This window comes from Oncorhynchus gorbuscha, linkage group LG01, assembly GCF_021184085.1.
Source record: "Oncorhynchus gorbuscha isolate QuinsamMale2020 ecotype Even-year linkage group LG01, OgorEven_v1.0, whole genome shotgun sequence".
NCBI lineage: Eukaryota > Metazoa > Chordata > Actinopteri > Salmoniformes > Salmonidae > Oncorhynchus > Oncorhynchus gorbuscha.
In genome coordinates, this window is record NC_060173.1 from 48,184,621 (window position 1) to 48,209,516 (window position 24,896).

General features: G+C 42.2%; 1 protein-coding gene across 1 annotated transcript in view; it reads left to right on the plus strand.

Annotated features, from left to right (window-relative positions):
• Window positions 1–24,896, plus strand: part of ptprz1a (protein tyrosine phosphatase receptor type Z1a) — a 76,195-nt gene that overhangs the window by 25,299 nt on the left and 26,000 nt on the right. Inside the window, 6 exon segments of the mRNA XM_046354903.1 lie at window positions 7,517–7,588; window positions 16,851–17,030; window positions 17,498–17,649; window positions 18,430–18,525; window positions 20,394–20,460; window positions 21,906–22,063. Coding sequence (XP_046210859.1) covers window positions 7,517–7,588; window positions 16,851–17,030; window positions 17,498–17,649; window positions 18,430–18,525; window positions 20,394–20,460; window positions 21,906–22,063 — 725 coding nt within the window.

Here is a 24,896-nt window from a genome sequence, read left to right on the forward strand (position 1 = left end):
ACCGAACCGGGGGGGGGGGGGGGGCATTTAGACAGGGGTAGGCAATCAAGGAGACAACTCGACAAGACAACGGGACAAGAAGTATCTGTCTGGGAGTGTAGCTCTCAGTTACTTGGGACGACCTCTTGTGATAACTACATGAGATGGTAGCACTGTACAAGCCGTGTAAAGCAAATGTGTCTCAAAAGCCTTTTTAGATCCTTCGACAGTTTCACACAATCCATTTTCGAAAGATGCTCAATGTCTGTCGAGACAATTGTAGTTTTCATTTCGGAAACGCCACAAAAGGAGACACTGGGCCACAATGAGTTAAGCTGCCCAGGTTGTAATTTAAGGAAAGCTTTTTGTTCCCTTTCAGTCACAGGTGCACCACTGATCCTTAAAGAGGATCACCAGACAAAGCAAGACGAGCCCATGTTGTAATCCTCTGTTGATGTTAAATAGGGATATGCATGGTGCCCTTCACCTCACACACACATACAACACGCAGCAGATGCACATGTACAACATACACAAACACATATGTAGTCAAGCAGGCAGGCATGCACACACACACACACACACACACACACACACACACACACACACACACACACACACACACACACACACACACACACACACACACACACACACACACACACACACGCACACGCACACGCACACGCACACACACACACACGGTGTAATATAATCAAGCCTGAAGTGTCTCATGTGAAAGCCATTGTTTACACTCTATAGACAGAACACTGGCATGTGAGTGACTGCTGTACTGGTGAAATAGAGAAGTTAGGTCTCTAGACAAACTGGATAAGATGAGAGAAAGAGAGAGAGAGAGATAAAGAGAGAGGAACAGAGGAGAAAAGACTGAGGCTGAGAGAGATAAATGCAGATACTGATCAAGTGGGAGAGAAGTATGTAGCTTCGAGAGAGATTTAGATGGATGGAGAGAGAGAGAAGAGAGACAAGAGGGAGAGGAATGAGCTGAGAGAGAGAGACAGATGGGCATAAGGAGTTCAGCAGCCAGGGCTGTTCAATGTCGGCCTTGGAGGGCCGAAACATTACTAGTTTTCATCTTCTCCTAATAAGGGACTAATTCAGACCTGCAAAACCAGGTGAGTGCAATTAACTAACAGTTAGGAACAAAAAACAGTCGTTTTTCGACCCACCAGGACCAGAATTGAACAGCCCTGCTATAGACCCTACTTACTGTATGTCCAACACATCTCAGGGAGGAAAAGGAACATGGCAGAGATATAAATAAAAGTCATTTGCGAAACAGAGAGGAAAGGAGGATGAGCGGTAAGAGGAGCTACAGTTGTCTCTCCTACATGAATTAGCCAATTAGCATCACAGAAGTATGAGTAGAAAATATCATTGCCGGCTTCCATTCCTTTCTGTATGGTCTCAGTATGGTACATCAGAAGGTCAGCCAAGGGAGATAGGGACAGTGAGGCTGTATCTCAATAATCATTAAAGGTTTCCTCTCCTTGTACCCTTCCCTCATCTGCACTGAACAGAAAGAATAGGACACCAAATACTCTGGTAGGCAATCATATTTCTCGGATTTGCGAGGGAGAGGAGAGGAGGAGAGGAATCCCTTGTAGAGATGTCCCTGTGTTGGAAAGAAACGCGTTGCTTTAAGGCCTAAGAAGACAAAGGGTTGTGTGTGAGTGAACTTCCAACCCCTGACCTTTTAACGAGAGGTCATGACCCTTGGCTGACCCCAGTGTTAGGCGGGCACAGACTAGTGAAGTCCAACAATGTGACGAAGACCACAAGATCGAGATAATAGTGAAGAGAATGCAAAAAGGGAAAAAAAGAGAGCTATTTATTACTTCTAGTTTCCTAAATATGATTTAGTTGCGGGACTATATCCCTTTGCACCTTTTGGATGATATCTTTAATGGCTATTTAAACCAGCTCAGTATACAACACATAGCAAATGCTCTGCAGCGGCATTCTTTGAACTCCCCAGAAGAGTTACTGGTATACTGCTTTGGGAAGATTGTGAGAAAAGTGGACTTTTGCTTGGTCAAAGCCATTTAATCCAGGATTAGACAGAGAAATGATATCACAGGCAAACATGAAAACAGCCCAGCAGAGCACGAGTCCCCATCCTCATCTTCTTCCAACCAGAGTCAGGTCAGGTGAAGATTTGGACATGGTTTAAGACCCTTTTCACACTATTGTGCCAACCCGAGCCGTACTGTGTTGACGTAGATATATTCTTTTTACATTGACCCTTCCAGCAAATTTCCAGTACTGTTGGACTTTGGGGCCTATGCATTTGTAAGTGAATTTGTTTTTTTTTTATAAAGGATAACAAGCTTCTTTCATCCCCCCCAGATGACAATCTTTTGTAGACAAAATGCTCAACTACGGAGGAATGTTGTTTAAAGGTTGAACATGTTTGGAAAAGGTCAAACCGGTACCCTCTCTTCTAATCAGTTCCTCCTGCTTTTGATCAGTCGCTCTGCGAGGGTCCCTCGTGTCCACGCTTTTGGAAAACCTTTGGCGTTATTAATGTTGCAGAAATGTAGCACATCCTCATCTCCCATTCGTGGACATCACTTGGCTTCAGCAACATTTCCAGAACGTTTGGTGTAATCGGTTTGTTTCCCTATGCTTTAGTGAGCAGGTGCTTTGTGCAAGCTATGATAATGAGGCATGTTGGTTCTGACAGTAACTCTTCCGTAATTGCCTGGCGGTGTAGCCCTGAGGGATCTGGCTCCAATTCATTTCCCAGACAGGACTCATATGGTATTGTAATAATAAACTATCCCCTCCTAATCATTCTGCAGCACTGGTACAGTGAAATGCAAGGATAATTATGTCTGCTGGTGAGGTGTGTTTGCGTGCGTGCGTGCACGGATGGTTTTCTAGAGACAAGTCAACAAACACGCATGGATATATTCCACAGACAACCCCCAGAGTGCATTATGTTAATGGTCTGTGTGCTGCAGACCTACAGTGCCATCAGTTATGTAGACACACCCCTTGTCTTTTTCCACATTTTGTTGGGTTACAGCCTGAATTTAAAATGGATTAAATGGAGATGTTGTGTTGCTGGCCTACACACAATACCCCATAATGCCAAATTGTAATTATGTTTTTATACATTTTTATAAATGAATAGAAAATGAAAAGCTGAAATGTCATGAGTCAATAAGTATTCAACCCCTTTGTTATGGCAAGCCTAAATCAGTTCAGGAGTAAGAATTTGCTTAACAAAGTCACATAAGAATTTGTATGGACTCACTCTATGTGCAATAATAGTGTTGAACTCTTTGATGCGTACGCTCACATATTGTGATCATTTTTGACTGGTACCTGCAGCGTTCCATCACCAATATGTGATTGGAACAGTAGCAACAGAACGTATAATGCAACAAACGTGTCTAAAAAGCATTGTTGTTTGAAAAGCATGTAAACAATGTTTTGTACTGCTGGGAAATAAAGGTCTTCACAACTTTATTCCTCAACTTCACCTTTTATTGTTTAGAAAAGAGATGCGTGTCAGCTAAGCTAACAGCAGCTAAATTCTTTATGATGGTTCATGTTTGACAAGTGAAAACTCTCTAATCCCAGAATGCCATTCACTATAAGATGCACGTAAACAAAGTCAAAGACAAAGATGGCTGCACTCATTGCCTGAAAAATATTAACTTAGTTTGGCCACTTGAAAGCATTTTACAAATCTTCGACGTACTTGTTACAGTGTATAAGTTCATGGGGGTAGATATCGGGGAAGGTATCATGGGGGGATAAGATGCAGGGAAATTGACTTTGAAGGGGGATTTAGTTCTTTTGCTATGTCTTTGTTTTAGTATGGTCAGGGTGTGAGTTGGGGTGGGTAGTCTATGTTCCTTTTTCTATGTTGTGGTTATGTTTTTGGCCTGGTATGGTTCTCAATCAGAGGCAGGTGTCGTTCGTTGTCTCTGATTGAGAATCATACTTAGGTAGCCTTTTCCCACCTGTGTTTTGTGGGTGATTATTTTTCCGTGTGAGTGTTTGTTTCACACGGGACTGTTTCGTTTGTCACGTTGTTATTTTGTATTTCAGTGTTCAGGCAAATGAACATCATGAACACGTACCATGCTGCGCATTGGTCCGATATTTCCTACTCCTCCTCAGACGAGAAGGACGATGATCGTTACAGTCTGAGCTGGCAACCCTGACCTACCATAGTTACAATCTGATTCCGCGTTGAAATCAACTGGAAACTCGGAAATCTCTGACTTCCGACTTCAGTGCGTTCAAGACAACTGCGAACTTGAAAAAAAAACGAGCTCCGACTGGGGAAAACTGTTTTGAACGGTCATCCAACTCGGAATTTAAACACGAGACCTCTGGCCTCTTTCTAGAGCTCTGACCTTCTGACCTGAAAATCACTGACATCATGATTTGACCTAATATCTTTCTGAGTTCCCAGTTGTCTTGAATACACCATAAGTCAGTTGAGTGAACTATAATCTTTGGTCTTACAGAATGCATTGTGCAAACATGGCGCCACATATAGCTGAAAAATAGCTTAGTATTAGCTCATAATCAGTACAACCTTCAAAAAATATTTTACACACATCCTATGTGTCCATTATAATCTATGCAAGAATGAGAATGCATTATTTGTCAGCAGTACTTGAAAACATGCGAATAAAACAGTGAAATACATTTTGCTCCATGCAGACATACATACATACGTACGCACGCACGCACGCACGCACGCACGCACGCACGCACGCACGCACGCACGCACGCACGCACGTACGTACGTACATACATACATACATACATACATACATACATACATACATACGGTATGCTACAGTAGAAACAACAGGACGATATACAGTGGGGCAGAAAAGTATTTATTCAGCCACCAATTGTGCTGAAAGTTTTCCCACTTAAAAAGATGAGAGAGGCTTGTAATTTTCATCATAGGTACACTTCAACTATGACAGACAAATGAGAAATAAAATCCAGAAAATCACATTGTAGGATTTTTAATGCAAATTGTGGTGGAAAATAAGTACTTGGTCAATAACAAAAGTTTATCTCAATACTTTGTTATATACCCTTTGTTGGCAATGACAGAGGTCAAAACGTTTTCTGTAAGTCTTCACAAGGTTTTCACACACTGTTGCTGGTATTTTGGCCCATTCCTCCATGCAGATCTCCTCTAGAGCAGTGATGTTTTGGGGCTGTTGCTGGGCAACACGGACTTTCAACTCCCTCCAAATATTTTCTATGGGGTTGAGATCTGGAGACTGGCTAGGCCACTCCAGGACCTTGAAATGCTTCTTACGAAGCCACTCTTTCGTTGCCCGGGCGGTGTGTTTGGGATCATTCTCATGCTGAAAGACACAGGCACGTTTCATCTTCAATGCCCTTGCTGATGGAAGGAGGTTTTCACTCAAAATCTCATGATACGTGGCCCCATTCATTCTTTCCTTTACACAGATCAGTCGTCCTGGTCCCTTTGCAGAAAAACAGCCCCAAAGCATGATGTTTCCACCCCCATGCTCACCGTTCTTGTGATCATTTTGACCCCACGGGTGAGATCTTGCGTGGAGCCCCAGATCGAGGGAGATTATCAGTGGTCTTGTATGTCTTTCATTTCCTAATAATTGCTCCCACAGTTGATTTCTTCCAACCAAGCTACTTACCTATTGCAGATTCAGTCTTCCCAGCCTTGTGCAGGTCTACAATTTTGTTTCTGGTGTCGTTTGACAACTCTTTGGTCTTGGCCATAGTGGAGTTTGGAGCCTGTTCTGACTAGAGAAGCACAATGTCTTCATATTTGATCTGGGGAAACATTGGGGAAGTGCTTGGGCTCTTGTTGAAGAGAGAAGTTTGTCCGGCTCAGTAAAGCCTCAAAGATAAATTGTCCGTAACAGTGAAATGGGCTACATCAAACTGTTGTTAGAAAATAAAACTTGTTAGAAAATAATTTGAAATTGGCAAGTTGAAACATTGTCTATAGATAATTAGCAGGCAGCTTAGCGTGCCTTGGTTTGAGGGCAGCGCAGGTTAACTCATCTCTGTACCCCACACATACAATTATCTGTAATGTCCTTCAGTCGAGCAGTACATTTCAAACACAGATTCAACCCCAAAGACCAGGGAGGTTTTGCCATGCCTCGCAAAGAAGGGCACCTATTGGTAGATGGGTAAAAAAAGCAGACATTGAATATCCCTTTGAGCATGGTGAAGTTATTAATTACACCTTTGATGGTGTATCAATACAGCCAGTTACTACAAAGATACAGGCGTTCTTTCTAACTCATTTGCCGGAGAGGAAGGAAACTGCTTAGGGATTTCACCATGAGGCCAACGGTGACTTTAAAATAGTTACAGAGTTTAATATTGTGGATACTCCACAATATTAACCTAAATGACAGAGTAATAAGAAGGAAGCCTGTACCGAATACAAATATTGCAAAACATGCATGCTGTTTGCAATAAGGCACTAAAATAAAACTGCAAAAAATGTATGAATTAACTTTATGTCCTGAATGCAAAGTGTTATGTTTGGGGCAAATCCAACACAACACATCACTGAGTACCACTCTTCATATTTTCAAGCCTGGTGATATCTGCATCTTGTTATGGGTATGCTTGTCATCGGCAAGAACTAGAGAGTTTTGTTAGGATAAAGAACTGAATAGAGCTAAGCACCGGAAAAATCCTACAGGAAGATCTGGTTCAGTCTGCTTTCCAACAGACATGGAGAGAAATTCACTTTCAGCAGGACAATAACCTAAAACCAAATATACCAATACGACATTGAATGTTCCTGAGTGGCCTAGTTACTGTTTTTACTTAATTCGACTTGAAAATCTAAAATTGTCTGTCTAGTAATGATCATTAACCAATTTGACAGAGCTTGAAGAATTTAAAAAATATGTATTAGTGTTAATGTAATTTTTCTTGATATTTTTTACAAATGTTAGAATTTCTCTTCCACTTTGAGATTAGAGTTTTTTGTGTAGATCTTTGACAACAAATGACAATTAAATCAATGTTAATCCTACCCTGTAAAACAACATTTTATGGAGTAAGTCAAGGGGTGTGAATACTTTCTGATGGCACTGTAAATCTTACTCATTATTCTCAAAATTGAGCGAATTTCTTCAGATGGAAAATATAACAGATTGTTTTTATTGTACAATCTCAGACCTCCCTCTTTTGCTGATATTTTCTCATATATAACTCTAAATGAGTGGTCCTCAATGTTGCACTGCACATAATGGCCTATAAGCAATATTGTTACGTGTAATAACGCATTGTTATTTATTTTTTGCCATGATCCTTTGGAATGAGGGTATCGTGAATTGATCTTTCAAAGTGACGTGTGTCTTTCAGTTCTCAAATCAAAACAGACCAACTAGAGGCTGTGTGAACGTATAATAATTCTGGTGCCATGATAAGAATAATCCAGGCTGATTTAACCAAATTACATATTTGGCCATAAACAGAGCTGTTTTTGAGAGCTATTTTCTTTCTGTTGCAGCTGAACTGGTGCAAGGATACGGATACCGGGCCCAGCGCAAATTCTCAGAAGACATCGACTGGTCCTATGCAGGTAAGTGTGTAGGGGACCAGACGAGTTTGGTTAAATGTTCTATGTCTATCTCAGTAGTATACATTGGGATAAATGATTGATATATTGAAGCTAAGTGATTTTGAAGCATTATAATACCAAAGACCAGTTGGAAGTGTTACCCTGTAGATTGAACGTGTTCCTCACTAGCCGTGAATCCACAAGGTGGTCAGGAGTGGAGTGGTACTCTGGCGGAGACAAGACTTTGATGTCTGCTGGACTGCCACAATTTGTCCTCAAAGCTCCTCTTATGAGGTGTGTGTGTGTGTGTGTGTGTGTGTGTGTGTGTGTGTGTGTGTGTGTGTGTGTGTGTGTGTGTGTGTGTGTGTGTGTGTGTGTGTGTGTGTGTGTGTGTGTGTGTGTGTGTGTGTGTGTGTGTGTGTGTGTGTGTGTGTGTGTGTGTGTGTGTGTGTGTGTGTGTGTGTGTGTGTGTGAATGCGTGCACCCATGGGTGTGCAGGTGCGCAGGCACACAGTGAGTCAGTATGTGATCGATAAGTAGTGTGCGTCAAATAGATGACTGGGAAACGCTAGTATTTTTTGCTGGTAGTGACAGACTAGTAGTTGCTTGTGACTAGTGTACCGTGTGTAATGTGCGTAATGTGAAAACATATAACCACAGAGACGGTCTAGTCTGTGCATGTGTAAAATATCAGAAGGGATTAACTTTGTCTTTATCGGTTTGACTCATTATTTAACAGAGCTGTTATGGTTTCCAATAAACCTATTAGGCTAGACTGGTCTTGCCTTAGACTGTTCTGACTGGTTAGAGAAAAATGGAGTAGCCTAGTCATGAAGCTTGTTCTCCTCACGAAGCTTGTACCTTGGAGTAGACTGGGATTTTCTTAGGAATGGCCACTCCTGGCATCTCTATATAAGCCATTTTTGAGAGGAAGAACAAAGGTGTGTGTGCATGTGCGGCAGACATCAAAAGAGTAGGCCATTTGGAGAATAATTTGGCAATAATTTGGCAATAATTCTGTTTACAATGCAGGTCATAATGAATAGCTTGGTTTCATGAATATCTTCTGAAATGGGGACGCCAAAGAGCCCTGGGAATTAATGTCCTATTTGAAAATATAATTTGAGAAAACATTCACGCATTCTCCCCCCTTCTCTTGAAGATCATCTGAACCCATTCCAATTTCCCCCCATGGTCCCATTTTGAGATTTGCATTTGAATACGCATCCCCTTAGAAATTCATTTGATCTTCATGAATTCGCCTGACGTTTGGCATTGTGTGTGGAGAGAGATCAACAAGGAAATGGATTGGTTATCATTGGGGGTCATTTGGAGCCTTGTTCCTATAGTAAATGGCATGGCCTTCTCTCTCTCCTTTACTCAATAACCACTGGTTGGAGGAAAGAGCAGACAAGTTTCAACTGAAATGTTTTCAGTTAAGAATTGATGGGGAGATGAGAAAGGAAGATTTATTTACACTGAGGTTCAAGTTCAGAATATGGCCCGCAATCTCTTTTCAACTAATGTTGACAACATCCAAATATACACAATATTGTAACACAAGCTGTTAAACAGTGCAAGAGCTGCAGTGTATTGGCGTAGCCTCATTTGACAGAGGGTTACACACACACACACACACACACACACACACACACACACACACACACACACACACACACACACACACACACACACACACACACACACACACACACACACACACACACACACACACACACACACACACACACACACACACACTACACCCCACCGCACACACACAAAACACTAGGGACTCTTCTCAGGGACTATTCCTTTATTTCTTTTTTCAGTCGTGGAGAATTCCCTGGTGGTGAGAGAATTCCATGTGTTAAGCTCTGGGACCCATATTTGGAAAGTAGGGCACATTCAGCTCCTGGTTTGGAGCGGCTGTTTAGCCTAGCTTGTCTGATCTGTGTTGGATGAGACATGACATAGGTTATGACTAGCCAATACGGCATAGAATGTATGATGTGTAGCAAAATGTGTGTATTTCTCTTCAATTCAACATTGACTTTGATACAGTTTGTATTATTAGCATGTTTATATTTTATACAGTTGTCAAAGTCAGTAATAGAGCATGTTCTACAAAATAGATGCATCATTTGGCATGGACATGTACCATACATATTTACAATGACCCTCAGGCAGTAGCACACAATAATCACCCCCACCACCCATATCTCCCTGTCAATCTTTGCTTTCACTAGACATGACAAGAAAAAATATATTCTCTTTCCCTCCTTGCACCCCTCTCTCCACCCCTTGCTGTCTTTGTGTTCTCCTCTCTCTCTCTCTCTTTTTCTCCCTCTCTTTACTCTCTCTCTCTCTCTCTCTCTCTCTCTCTCTCTCTCTCTCTCTCTCTCTCTCTCTCTCTCTCTCTCTCTCTCTCTCTCTCTCTCTCTCTCTCTCTCTCTCACTCCCCCTCTTCTTCTCACTGTCTAGTCTACTCCTACCCCTTTCCCAACACTCTCTCCATCTTCCCTTTGCTCCCTCTCTATCTCTTTACCACACCTCCTACCCATACCTCCCCTTTCGCCTCGGTCGGCGTCACAACAAACTGAATCTGGGTGACACATGGGGAGACTGGCACAACAATGGGGAAATTATTGGGTGAGGGCACAGACATGTGGGCACAGGCAGCCAGGCGGGGGGACAAACTGTATTCCGACCGCCAATGCCACCCTAACATGCCCCTGTCCCTCCCCAACTTCCCCGTCCTCAATAACCTTCCCCATCTATAGGCCTATTGTATAACTAGCATAAACAGAAAAACAGCCCTGGTCCAATGGCCCTATGGACGCTATACTTACCCTGTGCTTCAGAAAGTTTATGTTGGAGGCTTGAAGATATATTAGAAATAGAAAAACAGTTGAGAGAGTTTGACGTTCAGATAAACTTGTTCATCCCCCATACACACACAGACAAACACCCCCTCATACACTACATTGCTTATTAATATTGCAAGGACTATTTTGTTCAGGCACAATATAGAACCTAATGAGAGTTAAAGAATCATTCTGCATGGTGGGCCCTCCCAGCCAAAGGGCTTGGAGTGGTGATTTGTGGTTGTGTGTGCTTGTTTGTGTGTGTGTGTGTGTGTGTGTGTGTGTGTGTGTGTGTGTGTGTGTGTGTGTGTGTGTGTGTGTGTGTGTGTGTGTGTGTGTGTGTGTGTGTGTGTGTGTGTGTGTGTGTGTGTGTGTGTGTGTGTGTGTGTGTGTGTGTGTGTGTGTGTGTGTGTGTGTGTGTGTGTGTGTGTGATTTTATTGGATAATCTGCATTGTGTGTATGTGCTATCATAATGCAGGTGTGTGTGTGCTTCCATTTGATCATCTGTATGTGTGTGTATGCTCTTGCGGTTGTGTGTATGGAAAGGATTCTCTTTTGCTGTGCATGCCTTTTGAGCAATGCATCCCTTCAGCCCTGATCTTTCTTATCCTAAAACCATAATAGACAGGCTCCTCTGACATACCTTTATGTGGATACGAACACTGTACAGTACCGTCATTATCACCGCTAAATGAACGATCTATTACCTCTCTTAGAAAGGTAAGAACGGTATCTTTACCAAGCATTTATCCTAATGCATCTGAGCTCAATTTGGAGTGTCATAGCAAAGGGGTGTGAATACTTATGTAAATGAGCTATTTCTGTATTTAATTTTCAGTACATTTGCAAAAGATTCTAAAAACATGTTTTCACTTTGGATTTACAATTCTTCCAATGCACCAGATTATTTTTTGCACGCGCCCAAAAACACACTAATAACAATATTATCATGTGAAATATTATTACACACACATACAGGTAGCTACTAAAATAAAGGAAACACCAACATTAAAGTTCTTAATAATAGAGCGGTGGGCCATCAGGAGCCACCAGGACAGCCTCAATGCGCCTTGTCATAGATTTTTACAAGTGTCTGAAACTCTATTGGAGGATTCGACACCATTCTTCCATGAAAAATGCTGCTTTGAGACCCCTCAAATTCACTGATTAATCTCTTCTAGCCATAGTAGCCAAAATAATAGGCAACTTTTTTATACATGGCCCTAAGCATGATGTGATGTTAATTGGTTAATTAACTCAGGAACAAGTACCACACCTGTGTGGAAGCACCTGCTTTCAATATATATGTTGTATCCCTCATTTAGGAGGTTCCCTTTATTTTGGCATTTACCTGTATATAATAAATATGGTTCTAACGGAATTTTCATATCAACAATTGAAATGACTGAAAAATGTAGATCAAAACATCAAAAAAGTGAAAATTAAATTTTAGCTTGATAAATCATTCAAAGGGATTTAGTCCATTTTCATGTTTGTTCAACGGTAGCCTAACCCGCAAAAACACTACCTAGCAAAAAAAATTGTACAAATTGATACTTGAGGTTAAAGTATAATATTGCAATATGTAACTGTATCTATTTTATGAAATTGGCTGAATGCAACAAATGAAGCTAAGCAAAGCAGCGCTGACCCTGTCGATTAGCAGTGACTGGAATCATGAATACCCAGGTGCCTTTCCTGAGGTTTTTTTTTGCGGTTTTAGCGAATGTTGAGAATTTGAGCATAAAAACCATCAGAACCATTTAGAAAAAAACATTAGATAACAAAGATTTTTACATTTGGCTTTTCAAAACAGCTTATTTATACGATTATCACGGGGTAAGCACACCAGAAGCTACAATTGCCCATAACAGATAGATGATGAAGAATATACTGTTGCATCATATCCCCTCTACTGTGTGTGTGGAGCCATTGACATGCTAATGAGCTGACCCAGAACTCAGAATGACCTCATTCAGCCTCATTGTCTTCTGGCTCAGATGGGTCTCTACAGTATTTGGGCCCCAGGACTAAAATTCAGTTAGAAATTGTAACGAGTAATAGTAGTAGTAGTATGTGTGTGTGTGTGTGTGTGTGTGTGTGTGTGTGTGTGTGTGTGTGTGTGTGTGTGTGTGTGTGTGTGTGTGTGTGTGTGTGTGTGTGTGTGTGTGTGTGTGTGTGTGTGTGTGTGTGTGTAGTAGTGTGTGTGTGTGTGTGTGTGTGTGTGTGTCTACATGTATCTACATGCTCACAGTATATAGCCTAAGCAATGCATGTCAAATCTATCTGCTGGAAACTTCAAGGCAAGTGAAATAAACACTACCCATACTCACTGTCACTGATGTTTTAATAATAATAATATATGCCATTTAGCAGACGCTTTTATCCAAAGCGACTTACAGTCATGTGTGCATACATTCTACGTATGGGTGGTCCCGGGGATCAAACCCACTACCCTGGCGTTACAAGCGCCATGCTCTACCAACTGAGCTACAGAAGGACTTAGTCAGCTTTTGTTGTTGTCTATGTCATATGAGACAGGTGTTGGCTAAAACAGAAACAGACTGGCAACCAGGTTTGATAGGATGAGTTAGGTTACAAAACTCAGGAAGGCAATTTAGGCCTCCCATGCGACCAATACTCTGAAAATTATACTGCCTGCCCCTTAGTTGACTCCAGTTAAACTGGAAAATGTACAGCAATGAATGAGCTGGAGCAAATGTTGGAATGAAAGCATGACATTAAATTGTTCTATTGTGTGGAATAGGCACATCAGCTCCATGCACATCCCCATAGCAACCCTTTGCCATAAGCACTTCATGTAGATTGGACTTGATTGAACTACTCATCATATCACCCAACCCATGATTACAAAAGAAAATGATACCGGTAACCGATATTTAAAATTTTAGCTGCCTTTTAACTGCCATTCTAGTACAGTTAAATAGTTAACACACACACATGGACACTATCAGGTCACAAGGCGAGACCCAGATGCAGACACAGGAGGCAGATGGTTGGAGTATTAGATCTTTATTGATCCAAATAGGGGAAGGCAAGAAAATGGCCGTGGACAGGCAAAAGGTCAAAACCAGTTCAGAGTCCAGGAGGTACAGAGTAGCAGGCAGACTCGAGGTCAAGGCAGGCAGAATGGTCTGTCAGGCGGGTAAAGTGTCCAGAAACAGGCAAGGGTCAAAACCGGGAGGACAAGCAAAAAGAGAATAGAGAAGGCAGGAGCACGGGAAAAACACGCTGGTTGACTTGGACATACAAGACAAACTGGCACAGAGAGACAGGAAACACAGGGATAAATACACTGGGGAAGACAATCGACACTTGGAGGGGGTGGAGACAATAACAAGGATAGGTGAAACAGATCAGGGTGTTACAGTACCCCCCCCCACCTGGGCGCATACCTGGCTGACCGGGGTGCCGAGCGGTGAAAATCGGCGATGAGGGCCGGGTCCAGGATGTCTTTAGCAGGGACCCAGCACCTCTCCTCCGGGCCATAACCCTCCCAGTCAACCAGGTACTGGGAACCCCTGCCCCCTGGTCGAACTCTCAGGAGGCATCTCACCGTATACACTGGCTGGCCATCGATGACCCGGGGGGAGGGATGGGTCTAGAAACAGAAGACAAAGGACTGTGAGACACAGGCTTAATCGTAGACACATGGAAGGTAGGGTGAATACGGAGGGTACGGTGTAACACAAGAAGGACAGCAGTGGAACTAAGGACTCTCAGTTTGCGGGACTCCACCCGAAGGGGCAGGTCCCGAGTGGAAAGCCATACCCTCTGCCCAATGTGGTAGTGGTGAGCTGGGGTCTGACGAAGGTCCGCTTGTCGACGATACCTTGAGTTGGTCTTGAAAATTGCCGCCCGAGCTCTTCTTCAGGTACATCGACAGCGGCGGACAAACATCTGGGCTGAGGGTTCGCTGACCTGCTCTTGTTCCCGGAAAGAGTGGAGGATGATACCCAAAATTATTGTGTAACTCATGTAGGGCAACATCTGAAAAATAGCGCACTTGGTAGTGTGTACCGTTGCTCGACCAGTCGGCGAAAGCCAACATCACCCATGACAGAGAGCGGTTGATTGTCAAGGGCAATGAATTCTATTATCTTGACTTTAATGGATTTCGCCTTTGAGTTGTCTCGCTGAAATGTTCTTACTCTTTCAAATGACTGCTCAACTTGTTGATCCACACAGCAGACATTGTGGGCGTCATTACGTCATGTACCTACATTATATAGGTATGCACGGTAGCTTTGAAATAGGTTTTTAACCTCTCTAGGGTATGTGGGACGCTAGCGTCCCATCTGGCCAACATCCTGTGAGATTGCAGAGCGCAAATACAGAAATACTTCATTCATATAAATTCAGAAAACAAAACATATTTTACAAAGGTTTAAAGATTAACTTGTTGTGAATCCAACCACAGTGTCTGATAATATAATATTTTTATATGCTTTACGGCGAAAGCATATCTTATTATTTGAGAACATAGCCCAGTTGACAAATTATTACAAACAGTAACCAGCCAAGCAGAAGCGTTACAAAACTCAGAAATAGAGATAAAATGAATCCCTTACCTTTGATGATCTTCATATGGTGGCACTCAGAAGACATTCATTTACTCAATAAATGTTCCTTTTGTTCGATAAAGTATCTTTATATCCAAAAACCTCAGTTTTGTTTGCGCGTTTTCTTCAGTAATCCACAGGCTCAAACGCAGTCAAAACAGGCAGAATAAAATACAAATTGTATCCGTAAAGTTCATAGAAACATGTCAAATTATGTTTATATTTAACCCTCAGGTTGTTTTTAGTCTAAATGATCTATAATATTTCAACCGGACAATAACGTCGTCAATATAAAAGGTAAACAAGAAAGGCACTCTCTCGGGATTGTGCATGAAAAACCTCTGTGACACGGCAGGGTCCACTCATTCAGACTGGTCTTACTCCCTCATTTATAAGAATACAAGCCTGAAACCATTTGTAAAGACTGTTGACATCTAGTGGAAGGCATGGATACTGTAATGGCATTGAATAGAAAAATAAAATAATAAAAAATAAAAATCTTCCTGAATTGATTTTTCTCTGGGTTTTGCCTGCCAAATTAGTTCTGTTATACTCACAGACACTATTTTAACAGTTTTGGAAACTTTAGAGTGTTTTCTATCCAAATCTACCATATCATATATTCTGGGCCCGAGTAGCAGGCCGTTTAATTTGGGCATGCTTTTCATCCAAAATTCCGAATGCTGCCCCCTACCCTAGAGAGGTTAACATCGGCCGATACCGATGTTGGCATTTTTAGCTAATATGTTCATTGATATATCGTGCACCCCTAGGTATTAGTGCTGGGATACATTTTTTGTAATTTATCACACCCTGGGGATCCCCCAGGAAAGGCTTGAGAAATTCCACAGTTCTGCATGTTACACCCCAGAGATAACCTGTCAAAGCAGACACACCTGAAGGTGATTAGCACGTTAGCTCCCTGCAGGATCACACCTGCAATCAGTTGGTCACTAATTAGAGAGGAAGAAACCAGAGTACACTTCCGGGAAAAGGGAAAACAACTGAGTTGTGTTTTGAAATGGAAAACGGCATGTACAATTTTCAAATCAAATTGTATTTGTCACATACACATGGTTAGCAGATGTTAATGCGAGTGTAGCGAAATGCTTGTGCTTCTAGTTCCGACAATGTAGTAATAACCAACAAGTAATCTAGCTAACAATTCCAAAACTACTACCTTATAGACACAAGTGTAAGGGAATAAAGAATATGTACATAAAGATATATGAATGAGTGATGGTACAGAGCGGCATAGGCAAGATACAGTAGATGGTATTGATTGCAGTATATACATATGAGATGAGTATGTAAACAACGTGGCATAGTTAAAGTGGCTAGTGATACATGTATTACATAAGGATGCAGTAGATGATATAGAGTACAGTATATACGTATACATATGAGATTAATAATGTAGGGTATGTAAACATTATATTAGATAGCATTGTTTAAAGTGGCTAGTGATATATTTTACATCATTTCCCATCAATTCCCATTATTAAAGTGGCTGGAGTTGAGTCAGTGTGTTGGCAGCAGCCACTCAATGTTAGTGGTGGCTGTTTAACAGTCCGATGGCCTTGAGATAGAAGCTGTTTTTCAGTCTCTCGGTCCCAGCTTTGATGCACCTGTACTGACCCCGCCTTCTGGATGATAGCGGGGTGAACAGGCAGTGGCTCGGGTGGTTGTTGTCCTTAATGATCTTTATGGCCTTCCTGTGACATCGGGTGGTGTAGGTGTTTTTGGGCAGATTAATGTAGCTGACGCACCACCAATATGTTCGCTATCTACCTCTACCATGTAATAAACACATTCAAACTCTCTTTTGGCAGGGACTCTCAACCAAAACAACTGGGCCAAGAAGTACCCATCATGTAACAATGCCAGACAGTCGCCCATCAACATCGAGGAGGAGCTGACACAGGTCAAAGTTCAGTTCCAAAAGCTGAAGTTCGAGGGCTGGGATGAAGCGATGTCTGATGGGACCACCATCAAGAATGACGGCAAGACAGGTATGCGCTCTCACGTCCCCATAAAAAACAGCATTACAGCAGCCAGCAATGAAGCTGTAAAGCCAAAGCAATACAGTAAAACAGTCCTATCTGCAACCAGCCATTCAGTCACCTATTCAGTATCCACTGCCTGTGGGTAGAAACTGCCTCAGAGCCTTGTGGTCTGGGTTTTAATACTACAGTGTCGTAGTAGAAGGAGGAGGTGGAGAAGAAGAAGAGTGGAAGGAAGAATGCAATACAATATGATGATGTGGAAATGATTATATATGGTTAGATACTGAAAGATTGGGCATTGTTATAGTGTAAATACTTATGGCACTTTTAAAGCCGATGGATGTGTGTGTGTGTACGTGACTTTTTGTGTTTTCACTTGGAAAGCTTCAGGCCACATCAATATAGTGTGTGTGTGAGTGTATGTGTGGGTTGTTTAATGGGGTCAACTAACACCCTCTGTGTGTTCTCTCCAGTGGCGGTGAACCCAGAGGGGGACTTCTATGTGAGTGGAGGGGGGCTGAGGGGCAGGTTTAAGGTGGGAAGAATCACCTTCCACTGGGGACGCTGCAACGCCTCCTCAGAGGGCTCCGAACACAGCCTCAACGGGGTGAAGTACCCCCTTGAGGTAAGACCTGACATTCGCCCATTATAACTATGACAGAGTATAACCTTGTTATAACCTCCATATGACAGAGTATGACCTCATTGTAACCTCCCAAGTAGGGCTTTCTAATTTTGGACTGTTTGGCCGTGTTTATCCCTTTGAATAAACTAACGTTGATCATTCTAGAAAATGTGCAAAAGAGAGATTGTTCGTTGAAAGCCTCAAACGTCCGCAACAGTGAAATGGACTACTACTGTAAGAGTTCAAGAGGAGGCGGTACACACCTCAACTCAAACTGTTGTTAGATAATGCAAACGTTGATACATAGCCTATAGATAATTAGCAGGCAGAATGTCTTGGTTTGAGGGCAGTGCGGGTTAACTGTCCTGTTGCGTAACAATCACATTTTTGAACAGTGAGTGCATTCAGACATCACTCGCATAAAAAAAACTCACATTGGGGCGAACATTAGAGATATTTGGAACAAATTTCAGTTTATGAAAAGTTCTAAACATGTTTTATGTGTTGTACATGACCGTAGGAATTCTAAGTGGTTTTAATGTGCTTTCTTCATTCTGATGGTTTTATACTCAACCAAACTAGGACAAAATTGACTGTGAAGTAGTCCGATCAGTTTAGCATTGTATCAAAATATCGCTATAGACAGTATTGTTCAAATCCAAACCGGTATGTGGATCCATGCCAGTATACCTTAAAATAGGATATAGCACTCAGCCCTACTCTCAAGGACAGTACACGGGATATCAACCATCTCCTGTACCTTGTATCTGTCTGTTCCAGATGCAGATCTACTGTTATGAAGCGCATCGCTTTGAGTCCTTAGACTACGCCATCAAGGACGGGGGCAGGATCACAGCTCTCTCTGTGCTGTTTGAGGTGGGCGTGAGTGTGTGGTTCTTTTCTGCCTGTGTCTGTATCATTGGTGTAAAGTCCTTAAAAAACATACTAATAAGTACTACTTAAGTCGTTTTTAGGGGTATCTGTACTTTACTACTTCTATTTTTGACAACTTTTGCTTTAACTTCACTACATTCCTAAAGAAAATAAGGTACTTTTTACTCCATACATTTTCCCTGACACCCAAAAGTACTCGTTACATTTTCAATGCTTAGCAGAACAGGAAAGTGGTCCAATTCACACACTTATCAAGAGAACATCCCTACTGCCTCTGATCTGGTGGATTCACTAAACACAAATGCTTGGTTTGTAAATGATGTCTGAGTGTTGAAGTGTGCCCCTGGCGATCTATAAATAAAATAAAAACAAGAAAATGGTGCTGTCTGGTTTGCTTAATATAAGACATTTGAAATGATGTATACTTTTACTTTCTAAGTATATTTTAGATACTTAAGTATATTTAAAACCAAATAATTTTAGACTTACTCAAGTAGTATTTTATTTGAGTCACTTTCTATTAAGGTATCTTTACTTTTACTCAAGTATGACAGTGGGTACTTTTTCTACCATTGGTCTGTATGCTTTGATCTCCTATGGCCATGGTACCGACCTACCTGTGTGTTCAGGTAGGTAGGTACTGTAGATTGGGGGGAGTGGGTGTCCTTGACAGGTATGTCATCTGACACTGACAGGAAGCGGAGTGTGCTGATGGATTTGATTTTGTGCATGTGTGCATGTGTTTGTGACCTGTGTCAAGAGTGTTTGATGGATCATTTTGCATCCATACCAGCAATGATTTTCATAGTCGATGAGGGATGACTTACTGTGTCTACATAACTAGTCTGAACAGTACCTCTACTGAATAAACAGCCTGGCAGTAACTGACAGTGTAGAATACCAGCAGGTCAATACCATGTATGTGAGCGTGTGTGTGTTTGTTGAGGAGATTAGCCCACACATTTTTAGGCTACACTCCGCTGCCCACCTGGGAAATCAAAGGGGACAGAAGAGTGGAACGGATTACCCACTACAGCATCAGACTGAGCAGAGATTAGACATGCCACAGTACATAGACGGTCAGCTGTGGAATATCACGTCTCTAGCTATTAGCTTAACATCAGTGTTGGCTTTAGCTTAGCATCAGTGTTGGCTTTAGCTTAGCATCAGTGTTAGCTTCAGCTAAGCGGGTCACAGCTTTAAAGGGGCATTCAGCGGTTCAAGCAATAACAAAGTGATATCCATGCCTTTGTTTCAGTAAAAAGCTGAGGGATGGGGCTGGAGAAATGTAAGCACTCTCAAATTAATTGACAGAGCTATGTATACAAGGACTGACCGTCCATTATAACAACATTATAGTTTTAGCCATTATTTTGAGGCTGCATGGTGTTTATTTACATTTACTTTGTTTACAAACAATGTAGTTAAACAAGGTTATGTTTTTGGGTTCTGATTGGATACGACAGTTGAAATGAGATCATGAGGCATTTCTAAGTTATATTCTTCAAGAATCAATGGCTACATCACTATTAATCTATATTTCTATTGTGTTATTGACTGTACGTTTGTTTATGTGTAACTCTGTGTTATTTTTGTCGCACTGCTTTGCTTTATCTTGGCCAGGTCGCAGTTGTAAATGAGAACTTGTTCTCAACTGGCCTACCTGGTTAAATAAGGTATAACATAAATACACATATGTCCCAAAATGGATGTAGCAACTGCAGATTGCCTCTTTAAAGCAGCCCAAGAAATGTAGGGACACAAAAAGGTAAGGGGGAGGAGATGAGTAGAAGAAGCTACTGTAGACTTTTGAGATGCCTGACTAACCTACTGCCTTTCCCTATTTACAGACTAGCATCGAAGACAATGACAACTACATAGCCATTATCGATGGAATCAACAGTGTCAGCCGATTCGGTATGTCAACCTGACTTAACCCTAATAACTCTCAACCAATCAACTCTTTTTTACTCACCTGCTGTAAGCACAACCATAATTATCTCCCTTGCATTTCATTATTGATGTATTACTGCACAGCACTGTTCCTAAGTTTCAGTACATGTATGTTGTACAGCAGATAGTTCATGCTAATGGAGGTTGAAGTTTTCAATGCAGGTAGGCATTACAGAGTGCATCAACTCATTTCATGTAAATTCAAGGGCCACTATCCCCCACAATCACACACCCACTACCTCACTGTGCCTTAATGTAACCCACAGGCACGCCCTAATGCATAAACACACACACACTGTTTTCTTATATATTCATCTTCTGTTGTTCATCCTCTATTGTTTAACCTCTATCATTCATACTCTATTGTTTATCCTCTATCGTTCATACTCTTATCGTTTATCCTCTATCGTTCATACTCTGTCGTTCATACTCTATAATTTATCCTCTATTGTTTACCCTCTATCGTTTATCCTCTATCATTCATACTCTGTCGATCGTTTATCCTCTATCTTTTATGCTCTATCCTCTATCGTTCATCCTTTACCGTTTGTCCTCTTTCGTTTATCTTCTATCTTTTATCCTCTATCATTTCTCCTCTGTTGTTTATCCTCTATCATTTATCCTTTATAATCTATCGTTCATCTTCGATTATTCATTCTCTAAAATTGATCCTCTATCGTTTATCCTCTATCTTTCATCCTCTATCGTTTATTCTCTATCCTTTATCGTTTATCCTCTATCGTTCATTCTCTATCGTTTATTCTCTATCCTTTATCGTTCATCCTCTATCGTTTATTCTCTATCCTTTATCGTTTATCCTCTATCGTTTATCCTTTATAATCTATCGTTCATCTTCGATCATTCATTCTCTAACTTTTATCCTCTATCATTTCTCCTCTGTTGTTTACCCTTTATCGTTTATCCTTTATAATCTATCGTTCATCTTCGATCATTCATTCTCTAACATTTATCCTCTATCGTTTATCCTCTATCGTTCATTCTCTATCGTTTATTCTCTATCCTTTATCATTCATCCTCTATTGTTCATCCTCTAATGTTTATTCTCTATCCTTTATCGTTCATCCTCTATTGTTCATCCTCTAATGTTTATTCTCTATCATTTATCCTCTATCGTTCATTGTCTATTGTTTATCCTATATCCTCTATCGGTTATCTTCGATCGATTATCATCTATTTTTTAGCCTCCATCATTCATACTCTATTGGCTATCCTCTATCGGTTATCCTATATCGTTCATACTCTATCATTCATACTCTATCGTTTATCCTGTATTGATTATCCTGTATCGGTTCATCTCTATCGTCTGTCATTCTCTCTTCCTTTTGATCTGTTCCTCTATTTCACTTTTGCTTCTCTGTCTGCGTTCCCTACACTTTCCCCCTGTCTAGGTAAGAGTGGGACGGTGGGTCCCTTCTCTCTCCGGGGCCTCCTGCCCAACTCTACCGAGAAGTACTTCATCTACAACGGCTCCCTCACCACCCCACCCTGCACTGAGACCGTGGAGTGGATTGTCTTCAAGAACACTGTGGCCATCTCCGACACGCAGGTGGGTCTGTGTGTGAGTGTGTCCATGTACGGTTGAAGTTGGAAGTTTACATACACATAGGTTGGAGTCATTAAAACTTGTTTTTCAACCATTCCACAAATTTCTTGTTAACAAGCTAGTTTTGGCAAGTCGGTTAGGACAACTTCTTTGTGCATGACACAAGTAATGTTTCCAACAATAGTTTACAGACAGATGATTTCACTTATAATCAACTGTCTCACAATTCCAGTGGGTCAGAAGTTTACATTCACTAAGTTGACTGTGCGTTTAAACAGCTTGGAAAATTCCAGAAAATTATGTCATGGCTTTAGAAGTTTCTGATAGACCAATTTACATAATTTGAGTCAATTGGAGGTGTACCTGTGAATGTATTTCAAGGCCTACCTTCAAACTCAGTGCCTCTTTGTTTGACATCATGGAAAAAATCTACAGAAATCAGCCAAGACCTCAGAAAATAAATTGTAGACCTCCACAAGTCTTATTCATCCTTGGGAGCAATTTTCAAATGCCTGAAGGTACCATGTTCATCTGTACAAACAACACTACGCAAGTATAAACACCATGTGACCACGCAGCTGTCATACCGCTCAGGAAGGAGATGCGTTTCTGTCTCCTAGAGATGAACGTACTTTGGTGCGAAAGGTGCAAATCAATCCCAGAACAAAAGCAAAGGACCTTGTGAAGATGCTGGAGGAAACAGGTACAAAAGTATCTAAATCCACAATAAAACGAGTCCTATATCGACATAGCCTGATTGGCCGCTCAGCAAGGAAGAAGCCACTGCTCCAAAACTGCCATAACAAAGCCAGACTACGGTTTGCAACTGCACATGGGGACAAAGATCGGGCTTTTTGTCCTCTGGTCTAATGAAACAAAAATAGAGCTGTTTGGCCATAATGACATATCGTTATGTTTGGAGGAAAAAGGGGGAGGCTTGCAAGCCGAAGAACACCATCCAAACCGTGAAGAACGGGGGTGGCAGCATCATGTTGTGGGGATGCTTTGCTGCAGGAGGGACTTCACAAAATAGATGGCATCATGAGGCGGGAAAATTATGTGGATATATTGAAGCAACATCTCAAGGCCACAGTCATGAAGTTAAAGCTTGGTCGCAAATGGGTCTTCCAAATGGACAATGACTCCAAGCATACTTTCAAAGTTCTGGCAAAATGGCTTAAGGACAATAAAGTCAAGGTATTGGTGTCATGTTTTGTCATTAATTATCATGTCTTGTCCCCGTGCTTCCCCTTCTATTCGTTTCCCTCTGCTGGTCTTATTAGGTTCTTTCCCTCTTTCTATCCCTCTCTCTCCCCCTCCCTCTCTCACTCTCTCGCTCTCTCTTCTCTCTATCGTTCCGTTCCTGCTCCCAGCTGTTCCTATTCCCCTAATCAATCATTTAGTCTTCCCACACCTGTTCCCGATCCTTTTCCCTGATTAGAGTCCCTATTTCTCTCCTTGTTTTCCGTTCCTGCCCCGTCGGATCCTCATCTATAATTCACCGTGCTGTGTCTATGTTTTGCCCTGTCGTGTCGTGTTTCCCTCAGATGCTGCGTGGTGTGCAGGTGTCTGAGTCTGCTAGGTTCAAGTGCCTTCCCGAGGCAACCTGCAGTTCTCGATCAAGTCTCCTGTCTGTTCTCGTCTTTACGAGTAGTATTATGCTTTTTGTTTTGTAAAGTTTCTTTCTGGATTAAACTCTGTTTTCGCCAAGTCGCTTTTGGGTCCTCATTCACCTGCATAACAGAAGGATCCGACCAAGGAATGGACCCAGCGACTACAGAGGCTCGTAACACTGCCGTCAAGATCCAGGAGCCATGCTCGGCAGACACGAGCAGGAATTGTCTGCTGCTCGCCATGCCGTGGAGAACCTGGCCGCTCAGGTTTCCGACCTCTTTGGACAGTTCCAGAGTCTTCGTCTCGTGCCACCTGTTACTTCCTGGCCTGCCGAGCCCTCCGGAACCTAGGGTTAATAACCCACCTTGCTACTCCGGGCAGCCCACGGAGTGCCGCTCCTTTCTCACCCAGTGTGATATTGTGTTCTCTCTCAACCCAACACATACTCTAGTGAGAGCTCGGGTTGCTTACGTCATTTCACTCCTTACTGGCCGGGCCCGAGAGTGGGGCACAGCTATCTGGGAGGCAAGGGCTGATTGTTCTAACAATTACAGAACTTTAAGGAGGAGATGATTCGGGTTTTTGACCGTTCAGTTTTTGGTGGGGAGGCTTCTAGGGCCCTGGCTTCCCTATGCCAAGGTGATCGATCCATAACGGATTACTCTATAGAGTTTCGTTACTCTTGCTGCCTCTAGTGACTGGAACGAGCCGGCGCTGCTCGCTCGTTTTCTGGAGGGACTCCACACAGTGGTCAAGGATGAGATTCTCTCTCGGGAGGTTCCTTCCAGTGTGGACTCTTTGATTGCTCTCGCCATCCGCATAGAACGACGGGTAGATCTTCGTCACCAGGCTCGTGGAAGAGAGCTCGCATCAACGGTGTTTCCCTGCTCCGCATCGCAACCATCTCCCTCCTCTGACTCTGAGACTGAGCCCATGCAGCTGGGAGAGATTCGCATCTCGACTAAGGAGAGGAACGGAGGATCACCAACCGCCTGTGCCTCTATTGCGGATTTGATGGACATTTTGTTAATTCATGTCCAGTAAGAGGCCAGAGCCTATCAGTAAGCGGAGGGCTACTGGTGAGCGCTACTACTCAGGTCTCTTCATCTAGATCCTGTATTATTATGTCGGTCCATCTACGCTGACCGGTTCGGTGCTACATGCAGTGCCTGATTGACTCTGGGGCTGAGGGTTGTTTCATGGACGAAGCATGGGTTCGAAA